Here is an 18,428-nt window from a genome sequence, read left to right on the forward strand (position 1 = left end):
AGGGTACAGCTTTGGGTCATGACCTCTTCAGGCCTGGGCAGCCTTGCACTGGTGGGGAGGGATGGCGTTAGTGCCCACCAAGCTGGCTCCCCTTTGTTCCAGGGAGAGTCTCTGGAGTGAGCCTCACCCAGCAACCTTGCGTTCATTACATCAGGTCTTTCTGAATTTAAAGATTGTATTACAAACAGAACATAAACACCTAGGAAGGGGGAATTATCCCATTAGATCATCTTAAACACCACGAGCATTTCGGTGTGTGGACCCTGAGTCTGAGGGTATGTGTGCACGCGTGTACACGTCGGTGTGCTGGTGGCTGAGATCGCCGAACGCCTGGCCAGCACCATGGAGAGGGACAGAGGCATGCGCACACAGGGTCCCGGACCACGGAGCTTGCAGTGTGGGGGAGAGGCTGACCCGAATCAGGGATGCCCAAGCGCAGGCGTCTAAGAGGGGTCAGGGAGGTGCCGCACGCACAGGGTGAGCAGGAGGGAGGAAGGGCCGGTGCCTGGCTCCTGGCTTCCCCGGGGGACCCCAGCTCCTTCCCAAATGACCCCATGCCCCAAGCCAGCTTTCTGTTGCCCTGCTCCCTACGTTGTGGGGAGGTGTGGGAGATGCCTTGGTTCCCAGGCACTGACCAGGTCCCCCATGGAACCCTCCACAGGGTTCACATTTGGAGGACACTCCCCTCACCCCCCCAGGGCAGCCCTTCTCAGGCTCTCGTCCCCCCTCCCCACTTCTGCCCTGGGGAAGAGACGAGACAGAAACGGTGTTTGGACATAATGACTATGAACGGGAGCTCAGCGCCTCCCGCCTCTGCACCCCTCCGCCTCCTCCTTCCCTTCATGTTTCCCCGTGGCTCTGCGCGACTCGCCAGAGCACCCCTCCCTGCCCCCTCGGCCCTGTCTTCTGCTGACCTGAGCCCTCCCTTGCGGCCCCCCCCCCAGCACTGCGTGTGGCGCTGCCAGCCCGGCTGCTACTGCCCTCCTGGCCAGGTGCTGAGCGCCGACGGGGCCTTCTACGTGCCACCCCGCCACTGTGGCTGCCTGGACCTGCTGAGCGGGGAGCGGCACCGGCCGGGGGCTCGGCTGCCCAGGCCCAACGGCTGCAACTACTGGTGAGGCGGGTGTGCGGGCGGCTGTAGGGGCCTGGGTGAGGGCGGGCTGCACCTGGGCTCTCCTGGTCTTAGCGGATGCAGGTTAGACTCCCACGATCCCCAAGGAGATGCGGGTAGGCATGCTCACCCCTGTCTGATCGGTGGGGAAACTGAGGCAGCCAGCTCTGTGTGTCTACCCTCTGGGAGACATGGTAGGCTGGCTGTGTGCTTGGAGGGGAAGGAGGGGTAACAGGCACCGTGTTCCTCCTCACTGTCTGGCCCCGGTCAGCAGCAGACTACCTCTGGTCCTTTCCCAGTAGAACACACCAGCCAGCGACAAGCAGAGAGCCGACAGGACACCTGAGGGGTCCCTGAATAGGACAGAGAGCAGGGTCTGGGTGCTCTGGAGAATGGCCAGGGGGCATCTGAGACCCTGAAGGGAAACAGGGGCATTGGGATAAAGGGGAAGGGAAGAGGCAGCTTAGGAGGGGTGCACGTGGAGGGCAGGGGAGGGCTGAGCTGCCGCTCTCCTTCCTGTGCCTGCATGCCCTGCCCAGCACCTGCTCGGAGGGGAGGCTGAACTGCACAGACCTGCCTTGCCCAGGTATGTGTGTCCCAGCTCGGAGGGAGGCAAGGAAAAGTGGCCAAGATCACCAAGAGGACTGGGACTGGGGAAGGGACGCCTGCGCCCCAGTGCCCTTCTATCATCCCTTGCAGTGCCAGGTGGCTGGTGTCTGTGGTCGGAGTGGACAGCGTGCTCCCAGCCTTGCAGGGGTCAGACGAGGACCCGCTCCAGGGCCTGCACCTGCCCCGCTCCTCAGCATGGGGGGACCCCGTGCCCTGGTAAAGCAGGGGAGGCAGGGGCCCAGCATCAGAAGGAGACCTGCCCCAGCCCCCCCGACTGCCCAGGTGAGATGCCCCCACTAGTCTGCTCAAATCTCAATAGGCTGGGCACTTCCCAGGCCTCCTAGGGCAGGTGATTCTGTCTTCCTGGCACAGTGGATGGAGCCTGGAGCCCGTGGGGACTGTGGTCTCCCTGTGACCGGTGCCTGGGGCAGTCCCATTGGAGCCGGGAGTGTATCTGGCCCCCCACCCCCGAAGGAGGCAGGCCCTGCCCTGGGGGCTACAGGCAGAGTCGCCCCTGCCAAGACAATTCCACACAACGCACAGGTGAGGGCTTCTGCAGAGGTCTGGGAGGGTCCCTTAGAAGGCTAGGGAGACACGGCTTCTGACTTTTGACTCCAATATACATATGCATGTCACTTCCTTCGTGGGGTAGCCCTTAGATCACTCACCCCGTAATCCTGGGGCAAGGTGGAAGGCAAAGCAGGTGGAGGGCGTGGCAGGAGGGCTTGTCACCTGCATGCCGGGATCCTTCAGGCTGGGCCCCTGCTCAGCATTCACCCTCTCTGCTTCCGTCCCACCACAGCCTGTGGGGATGGCCAGGGTCTTCTCCCCTGTGGGTGGCCCTGTCCCCGCTCCTGCCAGGACCTGTCTCCAGGGAGTGTGTGCCAGCCAGGACCGACGGGCTGCCAGCCCAGCTGTGGGTGCCCCCCCGGCTAGCTGTCCCAGGATGGCCTTTGTGTGCCTCCCGCCTGCTGCCCCTGTCACTACCAGCCTGGAGCCATGGGTCAGTGCTTCCCTTTGCCCTCTCCCAAGGACCCCCGAGCACTGCAATGCCCGCCCGCCTGGCCTCTGCCCATCTGCTGGCGGGACCCAGCCTGGAGTGGCAGGATGGAAACGGGCAACCTGTCCTCTCCGATGCTCCAGGCATCGTCTCCCGCGGATCCCACGGCATCCCGGGCCTGCCCCAGGTTGGGGCTTCCATCTCCCAGGCCCACGATCTGGGGCGCCATGGGGTGAAGGCTGAGAGGGAGGGAAGTAGAAGGCAGTGGGGTAGGAGGAGGGATTCAGGGTGGGGGGCACACTGAGCTATCTGGAGTCCCACCCCCACTCACGGCTTCAGGGATTCCTGAGAACCAGAGCCGGTCAGCAGGGCCTGGGCTCAGCTCCTGGGAGAGCCTGGAACCTGGAGAGGTGGTGACTGGGCCCTGTGACAACTGGTGAGCCCAGGGAAGCAGAGGGAGGGGAGTGGGCTGCAGAGCCAGGCAGTAGGGCCCTTGGGGGAGGTGGCCAGGGTCCTGTCTTCTGAAGCCCCCTTCCCTGTCCCCAGCACCTGTATGGAGGGCATCCTGCAGTGCCGGGAGGTGCCTGGCTACCCTGGCCCTGGGGTATGGGGTTCCTGGGGTCCCTGGGAAGACTGCAGTGTCTCATGCGGAGGAGGGGAGCAGCTCCTCTCCCGGAGATGTGCCCGGCTTCCCTGCCCTGGGCATGCCCGCCAGAGCCACACCTGCCACGCCCAGGTCTGCAGAGGTGAGCCCCAGCCCAGGTTCCGGCCTTGACGCTCTAACTTAGGTGGGATTCCCACGTTGGCCTTTGACACGGACTCAAAGGTGCCTTTGCCCTCTTCCATCCATCCCCGTGGGCTGCCCTCCCCCCAGGGCCAGTGGTGGGCAAGCAGAGGAGGAAGTAGCCAGATTCAGGGAGGGGAGCCTGTGGGACGGTGTGACATTGGCCCTGAGAGGCACAACGCAGGGAGGATATCGTGGGCACAGCTGGGGAGCCATGGGAGGGCGGGCGCAGGGGCGAGTAAGCAGGTGGCAGGGTGGGCGTCGAAGGAGCCACCGCGGGCAGCGCAGACCAGAGCCGGGCCCTGATGCAAGTGTTGCCCCAGAGGCAGGCTGCCCGGCTGGACGTCTGTACCAGGAGTGCCCGCCCGGCGAGGGGTGCCCCTTCTCCTGCGCCCACGTCACTCGGCAGGTGGGCTGCTTCTCCACTGGCTGCAGGGAGGGCTGCCATTGCCCCGTGGGCACCTTCCAGCACCACTTGTCCTGTGTCCAGGTCAGAACCCTCTCAGCCAGGAGCCCAAGCCCTCCCTCCCCTCCCCTGCCTTTCCTCCCTCTTGCCCGCAGCTGCTCAGCCCTGCAGACCCTGTCCTCTGGACAGCGCCCCGCTTCCTCACGTGACCCCAGGCAAGCGTTCGGCCTGCCAGGCTGTCTGAGGCCTTGGCTGCCCAGGGCAGTCAGGCAGAGGTGGAGCTCCCTGAGCGGGCAGCTGGGGTGATGTCGCCGGTTCCCTGGAACAGGGGCCTTGCCTGGGCTCCTGCTCGTCAGCAGCGGCTCCCTGGCTGCCAGCTCCCATGGGGGGCTCCCGCGTGGAGCCGCCCGTGACTGGCGTGGGGCCAGGTGCCCCCCTGTCCCCAGAGCACTTTCCTGCCAGGCCCAGTGCTCCCCATGCCATTCAGGCCACGGCCGGGAATCGTGGGTCCTCACTGCCCCCTTTCCCTGCCGCACCCCGGTGGGGAAGCGTACCCTCACCTTTACTCTGCCCCAGACTCCTTGTCTCCCACTCTGGGGTCCAGACAACAGGCAGGTGCCAACTGTGCTCTGCGGAGCTCTCCAGGTGCGTGGGGATTTCTGTCCCCGGCTTTAATCCTAAGCTCGAAGCCGGTGTCCGGTCGCTGCGCCCAGCCAGAGCTCCAGAATGCCATGCCCAGAAGGGCCTGAGCAGCCACCTGCTTGACGTAGAGCTGATGACACTGCGTGAGCTGCAAGGAAGGAAAGGGACACACCGAGTCATGCAGACAGTTACCGGTAAAACTAGGGACCAGGTGTCTAATTCCTGGCTGAGGCTCTTTCTGCCTCCGTGTTCCCTCCAAGTCCCGCCCTGGAAGGGCCTCTGCTGACCCTGCCTGGGTCCTAGCTCAGTGCTGTATGCAGGAAAGCCACTGGCCATTTCGGGTCAAGTTCATAGGCCACTAGTCTCTCCCGTTCACAGCCCTGACTCAGGGAAACTGTCCCACTTGCTCCAGGGAATGCTCTTCTGGGGCCCAGAGCACCCCCCCGCCAGCCTCACATGCCTTCCTCCCCGCCTCCCTGGGCCACAGTGCAGAGAGCGGGCACCGGGCCTAGGCGACTGCACCTTCCCCTCTGCTCCCGCCCCGCCAGGAGTGCCCCTGTGTGCTCACCGCCTCGCTGCTGTGGGAGCTGGGAGCTGCCGGCACTGACCCTGCGGCTCGCCCCCCCATTCTGGGAGAGGGCGGTCAGCCCCTTGGGCCTGGGGATGAGTTGGGCTCAGGCCAGAGCCTTCGTACAGGCTGCAGGAACTGGTGAGGGGATGGCGAGGGTGGGGGAGATTTGGAGCCAAGGGAGGGGGAGACACCGGCTGCCCTGCCCTTGCCCGGCCTGACTACCCTTGGCTCTGTCTCTTCACTCTTCGGGGTGGATACCCTTGCCCACCCCCCTTTCTCTCAGGGTCTGTCCTGCCCGCCCCTCACCCCCATGCCCTTTCCCCAGCTCCTGTGTGCATGGGCAGCTGTCTTGCTCGGTGGGGGACTGCTCCAAGGCTGCCGATGGCTTCAGTCCCTGGGGGCCATGGGGCCCATGCTCCCGGTCTTGTGGTGGGCTGGGCACCCAAACCCGCAGCCGCCAGCGTGTGCGGCCCTCCCCAGCTCCAGGCAGCCAGGGCTGCGGTGGGCCCCGCCAGGACCTCAAGTACTGCCCCAGCCCAGACTGCCCAGGTGAGGGAAGCGGGAAGGGTGAGTCTGGCTGCGCTTGGGGCCTGGAGGGCCCATGGGAGACCCAGCAGGAGGGAAGGGCTGAATCAGATAGTGGTGGGTTTAGAACTGGGCCACCAGCCTCAGGTTTGGTCCTGGGGCACTGCAGACTCAGAAACATTCTGAGCAGGGCTTTTCTTTGGCGCAGGGGCTGGAGGGTCCACAGTGGAGCCCGTGACAAGCCTTCCAGGTAGCCCAGACTCGGTGGGTCCCAGCCCCAGACTGGCTGTACCCCTCGCATGTGGCCTCCCTTTGGGAAAACAAGCCCAGAGCCTCCTCCCTCCCCGCCCTGCTTCCTGGGAGGCCAGGAGCCCAGGGTTGACTCAACAGGAGATGCCTCTCCCTTCTATCCCCGCAGGCGGCTGGGGCCCATGGTCCCCATGCTCTCACACCTGCACAGACCCCACTCACCCTGCTTGGCGCAGCCGTACTCGCCTCTGCCTGGCAAACTGCACCGGGGGGGCCGCGTCACAGGAGCGCCCTTCCAACTTGCCCTCCTGCACAGGTGTGCCTTCCAGTCTTGACCTCTGACCCTGACCCGTGTCTGAACCATGGCCATCCCCTCTAAGCCCAGCATCCTCCCTCCAGCAGCACATTCTGACCCCCAACCCATGTCCAACCTCCCAACCCCGACATCTAATACCCTTGAAGCAAATACCGAGTTCTCAGCCTGATACGGAATCATGAATCCGTGTGTGACTCTGGACCCGGGGTGCTCTGTGCCAGGCTGGGCAGCTGTTGGGGCCTCCAGGCCCTGCCCACACCGGCAAACCCTCACTTGTGTTTGTACTGAACACTCACCCAAATTCCCATCCAAATCCCTGAGCATCCCGGTGAGTCTGGGACCACGCACGGCCCCCTGAGACCTCGTGGCCAAAGCCTCGCAACAGCCGGTATCAGATCCGAAACGGGACCCCAGAGGTCTGGATAAGGACCTGGCCGGCCCGGCGGATGAGGAGCTCTGCACTTGGGCTGAGGCGGGGGAGTCAGGGCCAGCTCCAGCTCGCTTCGTTCCATCCTGTCCCGGCCCGCAGAGCTGCCCCTGTGCCCCAGCCCTGGCTGTGTGGCTGGGAACTGTTCCTGGACCGCCTGGGCCCCATGGGAACCTTGCTCCCGAAGCTGCGGGGTGGGCCAGCAGCGCCGTCTGCGGGCCTACCGTCCCCCAGGGCCCAGTGGGCACTGGTGCCCCGACATCCTTACCGCTTACCAGGAGAACCGCTTCTGCAACCTGCGGGCTTGCCCAGGTGAGGAGGGCTGCTGAGGACCAGCGCAGGCCCTTCCCTGGTCCCAGGGCCTCTGTGGCGCTTCCATCTTAGCGCAGGACCCTGCCCCAGGCTCCTGGAGCACGGTGGTGGTGGGGGGGTGCTCTGCCTGAGCTAGGTCATCCCTCATGTGGCCCTTCTCTCTGCCACGCAGTGCCTGGAGGCTGGTCACGCTGGAGTCCCTGGTCCTGGTGTGACCGGAGCTGGGGGGGGGGGGCGATCCCTGAGGAGTTGCAGCTGCTCAAGCCCCCCACCCAAGAACGGGGGTGCCCCCTGTGTTGGGGAGAGGCACCACGCTCGGCTCTGCAATCCCTTGCCTTGTGGTATGATGGTGGGGACATCGCATCCCTGGTGGCCTTTGCCCTCTGCACAGCTCTCCCCATCCCACCCCTAATTTAACTCCCACGACACCTTGTGATGGAGACACTCAGTAGCCAGCAGAGAAAACTGAGGCCTGCAGGGTCAGATGGCGGGATCTGGGTACTGCGCGTAGGGACTCGCTGTGGCCAGGGCTGAGCTGCCAGAATGCTTGCCCCTGCCTGCCCCCACCCTGCACCAGAACTCGTTCTTGAAGTTTTGCCCACCCTCCAGCTCCTGAAAGACCACCCAGCCCGGTCAAGATTTCCGGAGGATTTGAGGGTTACAATCAGGACTGCACCTGCTCCTGGGGTGTGGGCGGCCACTTCCAGACACGCCCCTCCCAGCTTCGGCTCCTTATTGGTCCTTACTGGTTCTTCTGAGCTCCCCGACCCCATGGACCTTGGTTACACTAGGGCTTTCCACCCTCATAGCCCCTCCACGTGAACACAAAGGAGCTGTGTAGGTGAGCATGTTCTTAGATGCACAAATTCAGTCCAGTTCAGCGACATTTTGTGGGTGCCAGGCTAGGTGCTGAGAACCCCCAGGTAGGTAAGAGGGACTCCCTGTCACGCAGAACGTCCCAATCCCAGGGGTCTCCCCAAGGCCCTATGTTTCCATGGGCACCAATGTGGGGAGAGGGATGGGAGTATAGCTTCGTGGAGGTAAGAGCAGTTCCCGGGCAGGCAGGCGGAGGGTTTCTGAGCCCCTGTGCTCAGAGCCCTCTTGACTCAGGTCCTCCCCGTCTGCTCAGAGGAGGGCTGCCCAGCAGGCATGCAGATGGTCAGCTGTGCCAACCGTTGCCCCCGCCGCTGCTCAGACCTCCAGGAGGGGATCGTGTGTCAGGACGGCCAGGCCCGCCAGCCGGGTTGCCACTGCTCGGAGGGTAGGGGCGACCCCGGGCCCGCAGCGTGTCAGAGTGGCTCAGTGGGAAGGCCGGTGGGCCCCGGGTGCCGGCCCGGCTCTGGAGGGCTGCCTCCCCCGCAGGCTTCCTGGAGCAGGACGGCAGCTGCGTGCCGACTGGCACTGCGAGTGTACAGATGCCCAGGGCCAGAGCTGGGCCCCGGGCAGCCAGCACCAGGAGGCCTGCAGCACCTGCACCTGCCAGGCTGGGCGCCTCTCCTGCACGGCTCAGCCCTGCCCACCGCCTGCCCACTGCGCCTGGAGCCGCTGGTCAGCCTGGAGTCCCTGCAGCCGCTCGTGTGGGCCTGAGGGGCAGCAGAGCCGCTTCCGGTATGGGGCTGGGCCAGGCTAGCGTCACCTCCCCCAACCCCAGTCTCCCACTGCCTGGACTCGGTCTTCCTCTCTGATCCAGAGCTCCTGGATCCTGCCCCCCCGTGGCATACCCTCTGTGCCCTGGCCCAGCTCTTGGCCCGGTCATCCGTGCTTTCTTTAGCCGCCCCAGGTTTGCCCGTCAGGTGTCTCACCAGGAGGCCAAGGAGTGATGAAGGGCCCTGGGCTATCTCTCACCTTCTCTGCGCCGGGCCCCACCCAGGTCCTCCACATCGGGCTCGTGGGCCCCAGAGTGTCGGGAGGAGCAGTCCCAGAGCCAGCCCTGCCCTCAGCCCCCGTGCCCACCCCTGTGCCTGCACGGTGCTCGCCTCCACACCCTGGGGGACAGTTGGCTGCAGGGCGAGTGTCAGCGGTGGTAAGCCTGGGGCAGGGGCAGGGACGGGGTGGCACTGTCCTGCCGGAGGGCAGCGTCCCTGAGTCCGGGCTCCTCCCCTCAGCTCCTGCACCCCGGAGGGCATCATATGTGAAGACATCGAGTGTGCAGGTCTGGGCTTTCATCCCAATCCCACCTTCCCCCACCCTCCTAGCCTCAGGCCGGCTTGCTTGCTCTGTCTCGCATTTCCCTCCTAGCCCTATTCACCGCTGCCAGCCCCTGTGCCATGAAGGTCCTGACCAGCCCTCGGGGCCTTTGCTCCCCCCCACCCCCCGGCTTCTCTAACCTCGCCTGTGCCCTCCCACAGTACCCGGGGCCTGGACGCTCTGGTCCCCCTGGTCTGAATGCCCTGTCTCCTGTGGAGGTGGAAGCCAGGTTTGCACCCGGGTCTGCATGGCCTCGGCCGCTGACCGCAGCAGGGCCCCCTGCCTGGGCCCTGGCACCCAGACCCAGCACTGTGGATGGCAGCCTTGCCTGGGGCTGCTGGAGGCCTGCTCCTGGGGCCCGTGGGGGCCCTGTTCCCGCAGCTGTGGCCCAGGCCTGGCCTCCCGCTCTGGGTCCTGCCTGTGCCCACTGGCCGAAGTCGACCCCACCTGCAATGGCACCTTCCTCCACCTGGACACCCAGGCCTGCTACCCAGGGCCCTGCCTAGGTGAGTGTGCATGGGGCAGTGAAGCCCCCTCCCCTGATTTCCTGCCTCAGAAAAACTCAGCGAGTAACATGGTTTCCCAAACCCCAGATTTGTCCCCTCAAATGTGTATCTATCTCTCTGATATTGTGTCTAGTTTCTTTCCTCTTCTCACCATCTCTTCCTTTTGAGCTCTTTGGGATGCGCCCCTCGCCCCTGGGTGACAGAGAACACAGCGAATTAGGACTTGTCTAAATTCTTGGCTCCCTTTTGCCCTTTCGCTGTGCAGGGTGTTCGCTGTGCAGGGTGTTCTTGGGGAAGAGTGGAGGGGAGGGGAGGGAGGAGGGAGGCTGGAGGAGCCTGGCTGGCACCCCCCCACCTTGGTCCCTAGAGGAGTGCCTGTGGAGCAGCTGGAGCAGCTGGACGCGATGCTCCTGCCAGGTGCTGGTCCAGCAGCGCTGCCGGCACCAGGGACCAGCACCCACAGCGGGAGCGGCGCGGGGGGGCTCTCCCTGCACGTGCCTGGACGGCCACTTCCGGCCCTGCCCCATCAGCAACTGCTCGGGTGAGGCCCCGGGAGCGAGAAGCCAGACGGCTGAGCCCCGGCAGGGCCTCCCAGCTCCTCTCCGAGCCGGCCTCCATGCCCCCGGGCCCTCAGAGCTGGTGCCCTTGCCTGCACTGAGCCCTGCCCTCAGCAGCCCGGTTACGCCCCTGCCTCGCCCTCAGCTACTCCCGCATCCCCACGGCTCTGCTCCTCTCCCCTCCCGGCTCCGCTCTGATCTCCCCGCTTTGGAGCTAAAGGCTTTGTCCACTTGTAGCAGCCCCCGGGCACAGGTCTTGCCCACCTCCAGTGGTAGCCACCCTCCTGTCCCCCATCCGCCAACCCCGGGAGCACCTGCCAGGCCCCTAGCTCCCTGAAGGCCCCATCCTCCACGCAGCTACCTGGCTCTCCGCGGCCCAACCATCATGACCCTTCCTAGAGGCACCCTTGGGGGCCGAGTGGGCGCTCGATGGGGCAACACTAGCCAGTCCTTAGGGCAGCCTGGGGGCAGGTTTGCACTCTTACAGGGCGACCCCAAGGGGCCTTGAGGGGATCGTGTCCTGTGTGCTCCGCGCTTGGGGTGGAGGGTGTCTCTGGGCGGCCCCCCACCAGCCTCTGTTCCCCTCACAGAAGACAGCTGCACACCTCCCTTTGAGTTCCGGGCCTGTGCCCCGCCCTGTGCCGGGCTCTGCACCACACACCTGAGCCATCGGCTCTGCTAGGACCTGCTGCTCTGCCAGCCTGGCTGCTACTGTCCAGAGGTGAGGGGTGGGGCTGGGGGAGGTGCCCCAGGAGAAGGGGGGCTCTGTCCACACTCCTACGCTGCCTCCCCTCCGTGATGCCTGGGTGACACCCCTCTGCACGATGCCCCTCAAGAGCCCCTCACATTCTGCCTCGTGCCCACGTGCCCACCACTGGCTCACCCGCCGTGAGCAGACACAGTATGGCACCAGGGTACAGAGATGGCTGCCACACAGCCCTGTCCCCGTGTCCCCTCCTGCTCAGGGGCTGCTGGAGCAGGTGGGGGGCTGCATTCTCCCAGAGCAGTGTAGCTGCCTGCACCTCACAGGAGAAGGAGCCACAGTGACCCTGTTCCCCGGGGAATGCCTGCACCTGGGCTGCAAAGAGTGGTGCGTGATGGGGGCCGGGAGGCAGCATCAGGGGGCTGGGGTCAGGGGGTGGGGGGCGGGGAGGAGACCCCACAGGGAAATCCCCCAGGCCCCAGGCCCAACTCCAACCTCATCCTGCTCCAAATGAGCCCAGAGCTCAGGTCGCCCCTACAGCAGCCCCCCCAGCCACCGCTCTGAGCTGAGTCTTGCCTCGGCAAACCTACCCCTCCCACCCCCTCCCACAGTGAATGCCAGCACGGAGAACTGCAGTGCACCAGCCAGGGCTGTCAAGGTAACTCTGGACTTGAGAGACCAGCTGTCCCCATTTGCCCAGGACTGGGGGCGGGGGGCGGTTTCCCGAATCTGGAACTCTTAGTGCTAGGACTCGGACAGTCCCAGACAAACCAGGACAGTGGGTCACCCTACCCTGGCTCCCTGACACCTCCTACAGCCTTTCCCATTTCCAGCCCTTCCTGGTCATAACTGGGGCTCCTCCCTCCCCGTCCACTGGGATCTGTGGTCTGGGGGAGGGCCCCTGGGAAGGTGCCCACTCGCTGCCCTTCCTAGGTCTTCTTCCTCTGAGTGGGTGGTCCGAGTGGTGGTCACCCTGTGGGCCCTGCCTGCCCCCTGGCGTGCTGGCCCCTGCCTCCAGGACTGTGCTAGAGGAGCGCTGGTCTCAGCACCCAGCTGGCCGCTCCCCGACCTTGGCCCCCTGGCTGGCTTCGGAGCAGCACCGCCATCGCCTCTGTTTGGACCCTGAGACGGGGAGGCCGTGGGCTGGAGACCCAGACCTCTGCACCGCCCCACTTAGCCAGCAGCACCTCTGCCCGGACCCGAGGGCCTGCCAAGGTAATGAGGAGGGGCAGAGACCAACAGGGCAGGAGGGAGCCTGAAATGAGAGTGGTGGGGGACCTGGCCAGGTAGGGCTGGGCCATGCTGTTTATTTCAGTAGCCAGGGGGTTAGCAGGCCTGCTAAGCCTCCTGCTTGCCCCCAGGGCCTGCTGGATTTCACGCTGGGTGGGCCTGCAGCAGGGAGCATCCATGCAGCCGCTGAAAAGAGGAGGAAGGGGGTCTGAGGGGCTCAGGGCATGTCAGAGTGTCTGCAGGGCTAGAGCCCGAGGCCTTGGGGTGGAAGCAAGAGGCAGAGGGGAGGTGGGCCCTGGGTACTGACTTCCATTTCATCTCCCCAGACTTATGCCATGGAGTCCTTGGGGGCCCTGGAGCCCCTGCCAGGTGCCCTGCAGTGGAGGTTTCCGGCTACGCTGGAGAGAGGCAGCGGCCCCCCCTGGAGGGGGCTGCCAGGGGCCATGGGCTCAGACTGAGAGCTGCAATGTGGCGCCCTGCCCAGGTAACCCCCATGGCGGCATCTGGGGGGAGGGGCCAGGGACTGTAACATACAAGATAGCGCCTGAGGGGGATGTTGCCTCTGCTCCTAGAGGCACGCGGGGGAGGGGAGGGTGCTGTCCCGGGGGCCCAAGAGTTGGCTCCCAGCACAGACTCCTACCTTCTGGTCCTCAGGGGAGAGCTGCGAAGCCCGGGACACCGTGCCCACCCTTGACTGTGCCAACCGATGCCCCAGAAGCTGTGCCGACCTCTGGGACCGCGTGCAGTGTCTGCAGGGGCCGTGCTGCCCAGGTGGCCAGGCCGTGACTGCAGCCCAGCCTGGGAGCCCTAGGGCCTCTGAGCAGGGCAGCTTGCTTCGCTGCCTCCTGCTTCCAGAGAGCATGAGACCCGTGGGCGGGGGCGTGCTCCTGTACTGGATCATGGGTGATAGGGCAGCAAAGTGGATCCTTGGGTCACTTTTGGCAACCGGGTAGGGCTCCTGCATAGAGGGAGCCTTAGCCAAGATGGGCTGTGTCTGTGAAGATGCTCTCAGGCAGCCTCAAGGGTTCCTGGGGTGGGGCCCACACAGGGCGGGCTAGAGTGACCCCTTCCTGTGCTCCAGAGGTGGAAACAGTGTGGGGGCTGGGGGTGGGGGTGGGGGAGGGTGCTCCAGGGTCAGCCTGAGGCTTTGGACTCCAACTGGCGGCCAGGGGGATCCTCTGTGTGTGCCTGCCAGAGCGCTGAATCTTGCTTGTCCTCCCCACCCCCACCCCCCAGGCTGCCGCTGCCCCCCTGGCCAACTGATACAGGATGGACACTGCGTGCCCATCTCCTCCTGCCACTGTGGCCTTCCCAGCCCCAATGCCTCATGGGTGGTGGCCCCAGCTGAGGTGGCACAACTGGACTGCAAAAACTGGTATGGCTGCCCACTGGTGGCCAAGCGGGGGGCTCGGGAGCTTTGGGTGGGAGGCTTGGGGCAGGTCAGGGTTATGGGCATTACTGGGAAACAAGGCTCCGTTCCCCTTGACTCGTGCCCTTGACCCCTGTCCACAGCACCTGTATCAATGGGTCCCTGATGTGTCCACACCACGAGTGCCCTGTCCTTGGGCCTTGGTAAGCCTGGAACAGCTGCTCTGCCCCCTGTGGTGGGGGCACTATGGAGCGGCATCGGAGCTGTGAGGAGGGTCCTGCGGGGGTACCATGCCAGGCCCAGGACACAAAGCAGCGGCAGGAATGTAACCTGCAGCCCTGCCCCGGTGAGCACCTGGGGTGGTGGGCACCTGCCCTTCCCTCTAGCGCCGCTGAGCTCCGGCCCCCATCCCAGCTGGCCTTTGCCAGGGCAGGGGGCCGGTCGGGAGACAGTCCCTTCCCTGGGGCTCCACCTCACTGTCTGTGCGCTGCCCCCCCCAGAGTGCCTACCTGGCCAGGTGCTCAGAATCTGAGCCACCGTGTGCCCACGCCTCTGCTCGCATCTGCAGCCTGGTGCCCCCTGTGTGCAGGAACCCTGTCAGCTTGGCTGCAGCTGCCCTGGAGAGCAGGTACGTCCAGGTGCCGTGTCCCGACTCCCGTAGGGGGAGCAGGCAGTTGGGGGGGAGGGGGAGAAGTGGGTCTGAGTATAACTGGAGCCCGCACTGCCCCAGCTGCTTCACCATGGCACGTGTGTGCCCCCCGCTGCATGCCCCTGCACCCAGATCTCTCTGCCGTGGGGCCTTACCTTGCCCCTTGAAGAGCAGGCCCGGGAGCTTCCCCCAGGGACTGTGCTCATCTGGAACTGTACCCGCTGGTGAGGGCCAGGGGGCTGGGGTGGGGAGGGGGTGGAGGGCAGGGCTGCTGAGAATGGCGGTGGGGAGCAGGGCCTCGGAGGCATCGGAACCCATGCTTCTGTCTTCCCAGTATCTGCCGAGATGGAGCCTTCAGCTGCTCCCTAGCCGACTGTCGTGGTGAGATATGGCTGTCTAGGCCCCTGCCAGTCCTTCCAAAGGCAGGGGGGGTGGTTGGCCCTGCTGAGGGCAAAGGCAGTGCTATCTCTTTCAAGAAGCCCCTTCCCTGCTCTGTCCACAGTGATGCTGACGGCATTCCTGTGTGTGCACAGAGCAGGGCTGTGAGCGATGCAGGAAGTGGAGGGTTCTTTCCCTGCAGAGGAGGAAGCAAAGGTTGAGAGCGTGAGCTAAAATAGGATCCTTGTCTGGCAGTCCCCAGGCAGGTGGTATCTGCCCTGTGCTGTTTTGCCCCCATCTGGTCAAAGTCAACAGGCCTTTGCTAAGGGCTACCTGTGCCCCGCCCTGGCACACTGGGCTCTGTGTGGATTCAGAGACACACAGGTATGGTGAGCCCTGAGCACCCCAGCCTGGTGCTGCTGCTGAGGGCAGACTGACCCACCAGAACAGAGACAGGAGACGGTTTCTGGCCCACTGACAAGCAGGCTGCACCCACAGGACGGGAAATCAGTGCCACAAGAGGAGAGGTCGAGGTGGACAGGACTAGTCAGGGGAGGCTTCCTGGAAGAGGCAAGATGCGAGTTAGGTCCCGCTGGTATTTGGGAAGGTGGATAAGAGCAGAGGGCTGTGTCTGGAGGCCTACAAGTGCAGAGTGGGCAGCACTGGGGAGGGAGGAGGGACCCTAGGGGTGCCTGGCGTGGGACGGGGGAGAATCGAGGCTGGACCCAGGGCTGACCTGAGTGGTGGTGGTGGTGGGGGGTCTTCCCTGGCAGAGTGCCCCTCCGGGGAAATGTGGCAGCAGGTGCCCCCTGGGGAGCTGGGGCTGTGAGAGTGGACGTGCCGGGAGCCCAACGCCACGGAGACCCAGGGCAGCTGCAGTGCGGCGCGGGCCCCGGGCTGTGTGTGCGGGCACGGGCACTTGCGCAGCCAGGCGGGCCTCTGCGTGCCCGCGGATGGCTGCGAGTGCTGGCGCCGCGGGCATCCCCACCCGGTGAGACACCGCTGCCCTCCTCAACCCAGGCCTCCCTCCCCTCCGCGGGCTCCTCCCCTCTGCGCCAGGGCCGTCCCACCGGGACAGTCTCTGGGCTCCGTTGGCCCCCCTCCCTCCTGAAACTCCTGTTGCCGCCTTCAGTCTCTGGCCACTGGTTTCAGGGAGGGGGTAGTAGCGTAGAAAAGCCTAACCAGCAGAGAGATGGAGATCGAGGTGGAGAGGAGAATGTCCCGCATTCTCCCCAGCCCAGATCCGAATGGCAGGAGGACTGTGACAGCTGCCGCTGCGTCCGCGGGAGGAGTGTCTGCACCCAGCGCTGCCCCCCCCTCACCTGTGCCCAGGTACCGCCAGCAGCCCTGCTGCCCTCTCAGAGCGGCTCCCTGGGGTCCTTCCTGCGTCCCTCCCCAGAGGCTGGTCTTAGGGCCTCGAGCAGGCAGTGCCGGGGCGCCTGGGCCATCCTCCTGAGTGGGCTGGGGACCACTCCCTCTGCAGGACGAGGTGACTGTGCAGGAGCCAGGGAGCTGCTGTCCCACTTGCCGCCAAGAGACTCTGGGTATGCGGGGGACCTGGGGTACTTCCTGCCGTGCTTCTTCCTGCTCTGGGCCCTTCTCCCAAACTGCCCCCATGCCCACCCTAGGAGGCCTGCCTTCCCCAGTGCTGCCTACCATGAGGATTAGCGGAGTGGAGACCCCTAGCGCTGCCTCATGGCACCTGGCCACCCCTGTCCCAACAGCCGCAGGTGCCCCTCGGGTCCACACGCTGCTGTCCCCTTCACACAGAGTCCCCTCATGTTGGCCTTCTCTCTGTGCCGTGCCCCCACCTCCAGCATTCACCTGCTCCTCCCCACAGAGGAGCAGTCAGCCTCCTGCCTGCATCTCACCGAGCTGCGCAACCTCACCAAGGGCCCCTGCTACCTGGACCAGGTAGAAGTGAGCTACTGCAGCGGGCACTGTCCATCCAGCACCAACGTCATGCCTGAGGTGAGCCAGGGGGCTGCCGTGCACCCTGAGGGCCTACCACTGCAAGCCTAGACCTGGGCAAAGCCCCGGGGACGTGAGGGACGCGGTCAATCTCAAGGGGATACAGATCAGAGCCCGGGTGAGTTTTTACCAAGGTGGTGGCCTCCACCTGCTGCTTGGCCCTGTGACCCTCCGCCGGGCTTGGGCTCCAGAGCCTACTGCAGGCCTCCACCCCTGCCAGGGGGGTCTTCTCCTCTGTGGGCCTACCAGGACATGAACAGGAAAGGCATAAATTAGGAGCTAAGTTAGTCTCCGAAATCACAGCCCAGCCTATAGTGAGAAGCTCTGTGGGACAGGCCGTTTACACACAGCCTCGTCCCAGACATTCCTGGCAAGGCGTTATGAGCATGTCCCAGAAGACGGACTGGGCTCTGCCCTGCACTTGCTCTCCTCGGGCCCAGAGCCCTGCTCCTCCCCGACCCGGCTGGCGACAGCCAGCCTCGCTTGGCGAGGAGTGTTGGGATCTGGCCCTCCCCGGGACGGGAAAGGCCACCAGAGGGAAGGCGGGTGTTTTGGGCAAACGCGTTTGGCCCCGCCCCAGCTCAGCCACGCCCCCCCGCAGGAGCCGTACCTGCAGAGCCAGTGAGGCTGCTGCAGCTACAGCCTGGACCCCGAGAGCCCCGTGCGGATCCTGACCCTGCGCTGTCCCGGCGGCCGCGCGGAGCCGGTGGTGCTGCCCGCCATCCGCAGCTGCCAGTGCAGCGCCTGCCAGGGTGGGTCTGGGCGAGGCCGGGCTGGCGCGGCGACAGGCGGGGGGCGCGGGGGGCTCCGGGGGCGGGGCGGGGCCCGGCGGGGGCGGGGCGGGGGCGGGGGCGGGGCCGGGACAGGCCTTCCGAAAGGCGGCCCGTTTCCCAACTCGCAGGCCCCCGTGGGATTCTGCCTTCTTGACCCCTTCTGACCCGCTCCATCCCGCTTCTTGGCTCTCTTGTTGGGTTCTTCTCCAATCATACGCACGCTTGGGGGTTTGGAGTCAGTCAGAGCTGCTTCATAGCAGCCCTTCTCTTTCCTTCCTTGCTCAGCGTCCGTGACCTCAGCCTCACCGCCTGGCTGACAATGTGCACGGGCTTGTTGGGAGGGCTTAGTGAGAGCGCACGTGTGAAGCGCCTGCCAGGTGCCTGGTTCTCGTTAGGTACCCGAGGCCACACTGTGGCAGGTGAGAGAAACAGGTGCAGGGACACTGGTACCGCCTGGACGGAGCGCAGGGCTAGAGCGGGCCTTTCTCTGGCCTTCCTCCTGGCGGGTCTCCCTCTCCTGCCAGTTTGCGCCGCTGCCCATCCCTTCCGGGCCTGACCACTGCCTCCTTGCTAGTGCCTCTCCCGCTCATTCGTCCTCCAGGAGGTGACTTCTCAAAGCACTGATGGCTCCGCTGCACGAGGCTGCCTCCACCCCTCATGTCATCACCGGGCTCGGAGGCACTGACCCCCTCCTCCCGTGCCGACCCGCCCACTCCATGCCCTGGTACCAGCATCTCCCAAATAAAGTGACACTGGCAGCAAGCCCGTGTGCAGAGTCTGCCTCCGGGGACAAGCGGGTAAGGGGGGCAGAGTGGGTCTGAGCCCTGATCTCGACCCGCACAAGGACTGTCTCCAGGAGGCTTCTGTTAATCTGCCATGCTGGTGAACTTGGGCAAGTCACTTCCCATGTATGTGCCTCAGTTTCCACATCAGCAGGTTGCACATAAAGTCTGAAGTTCTCTGGTGCATGGCTTCTGCTGGCCAGTTCTGCCCCTTCGTCCTGCAAAGAGCCCTCTTCCAGTCTAGCTGGTGCTGCCCAGCTCCACCACCCTCTCCTGCTTCCAACTGCCATTTCCCCTCATCCAGAGAAGAGTTCAGCTGGTGGGTCCTACTCCTTGTCGTGGACACTCCACGTGGATAATCCATTCAGTTC

The 18,428-nt window shown here is 65.1% G+C and overlaps 1 protein-coding gene across 1 annotated transcript in view; it reads left to right on the plus strand.

Moving 5' to 3' along the window:
* The window catches only part of LOC110578640 (SCO-spondin-like), a 51,867-nt gene extending 33,968 nt beyond the window's left edge, over positions 1-17,899 (plus strand). Inside the window, 39 exon segments of the mRNA XM_044920115.1 lie at positions 945-1,114; positions 1,651-1,697; positions 1,811-2,002; positions 2,093-2,263; positions 2,523-2,723; positions 3,060-3,156; positions 3,267-3,466; positions 3,828-3,994; positions 5,101-5,261; positions 5,449-5,672; positions 5,857-5,898; positions 6,067-6,213; positions 6,743-6,952; positions 7,125-7,177; positions 7,179-7,293; positions 8,082-8,213; positions 8,315-8,347; positions 8,350-8,560; positions 8,823-8,975; positions 9,058-9,104; positions 9,301-9,645; positions 10,013-10,186; positions 10,793-10,923; positions 11,168-11,292; positions 11,517-11,563; positions 11,839-12,118; positions 12,459-12,619; positions 12,790-12,906; positions 13,372-13,510; positions 13,648-13,850; positions 14,005-14,132; positions 14,235-14,377; positions 14,488-14,534; positions 15,305-15,522; positions 15,768-15,863; positions 16,015-16,075; positions 16,372-16,502; positions 17,104-17,254; positions 17,877-17,899. Coding sequence (XP_044776050.1) covers positions 945-1,114; positions 1,651-1,697; positions 1,811-2,002; positions 2,093-2,263; positions 2,523-2,723; positions 3,060-3,156; positions 3,267-3,466; positions 3,828-3,994; positions 5,101-5,261; positions 5,449-5,672; positions 5,857-5,898; positions 6,067-6,213; positions 6,743-6,952; positions 7,125-7,177; positions 7,179-7,293; positions 8,082-8,213; positions 8,315-8,347; positions 8,350-8,560; positions 8,823-8,975; positions 9,058-9,104; positions 9,301-9,645; positions 10,013-10,186; positions 10,793-10,923; positions 11,168-11,292; positions 11,517-11,563; positions 11,839-12,118; positions 12,459-12,619; positions 12,790-12,906; positions 13,372-13,510; positions 13,648-13,850; positions 14,005-14,132; positions 14,235-14,377; positions 14,488-14,534; positions 15,305-15,522; positions 15,768-15,863; positions 16,015-16,075; positions 16,372-16,502; positions 17,104-17,254; positions 17,877-17,899 — 5,493 coding nt within the window.
* The last annotated feature ends 529 nt before the right edge of the window (positions 17,900-18,428 follow it).

This window comes from Neomonachus schauinslandi, chromosome 12 (genome assembly GCF_002201575.2).
Source record: "Neomonachus schauinslandi chromosome 12, ASM220157v2, whole genome shotgun sequence".
Lineage (NCBI taxonomy): Eukaryota > Metazoa > Chordata > Mammalia > Carnivora > Phocidae > Neomonachus > Neomonachus schauinslandi.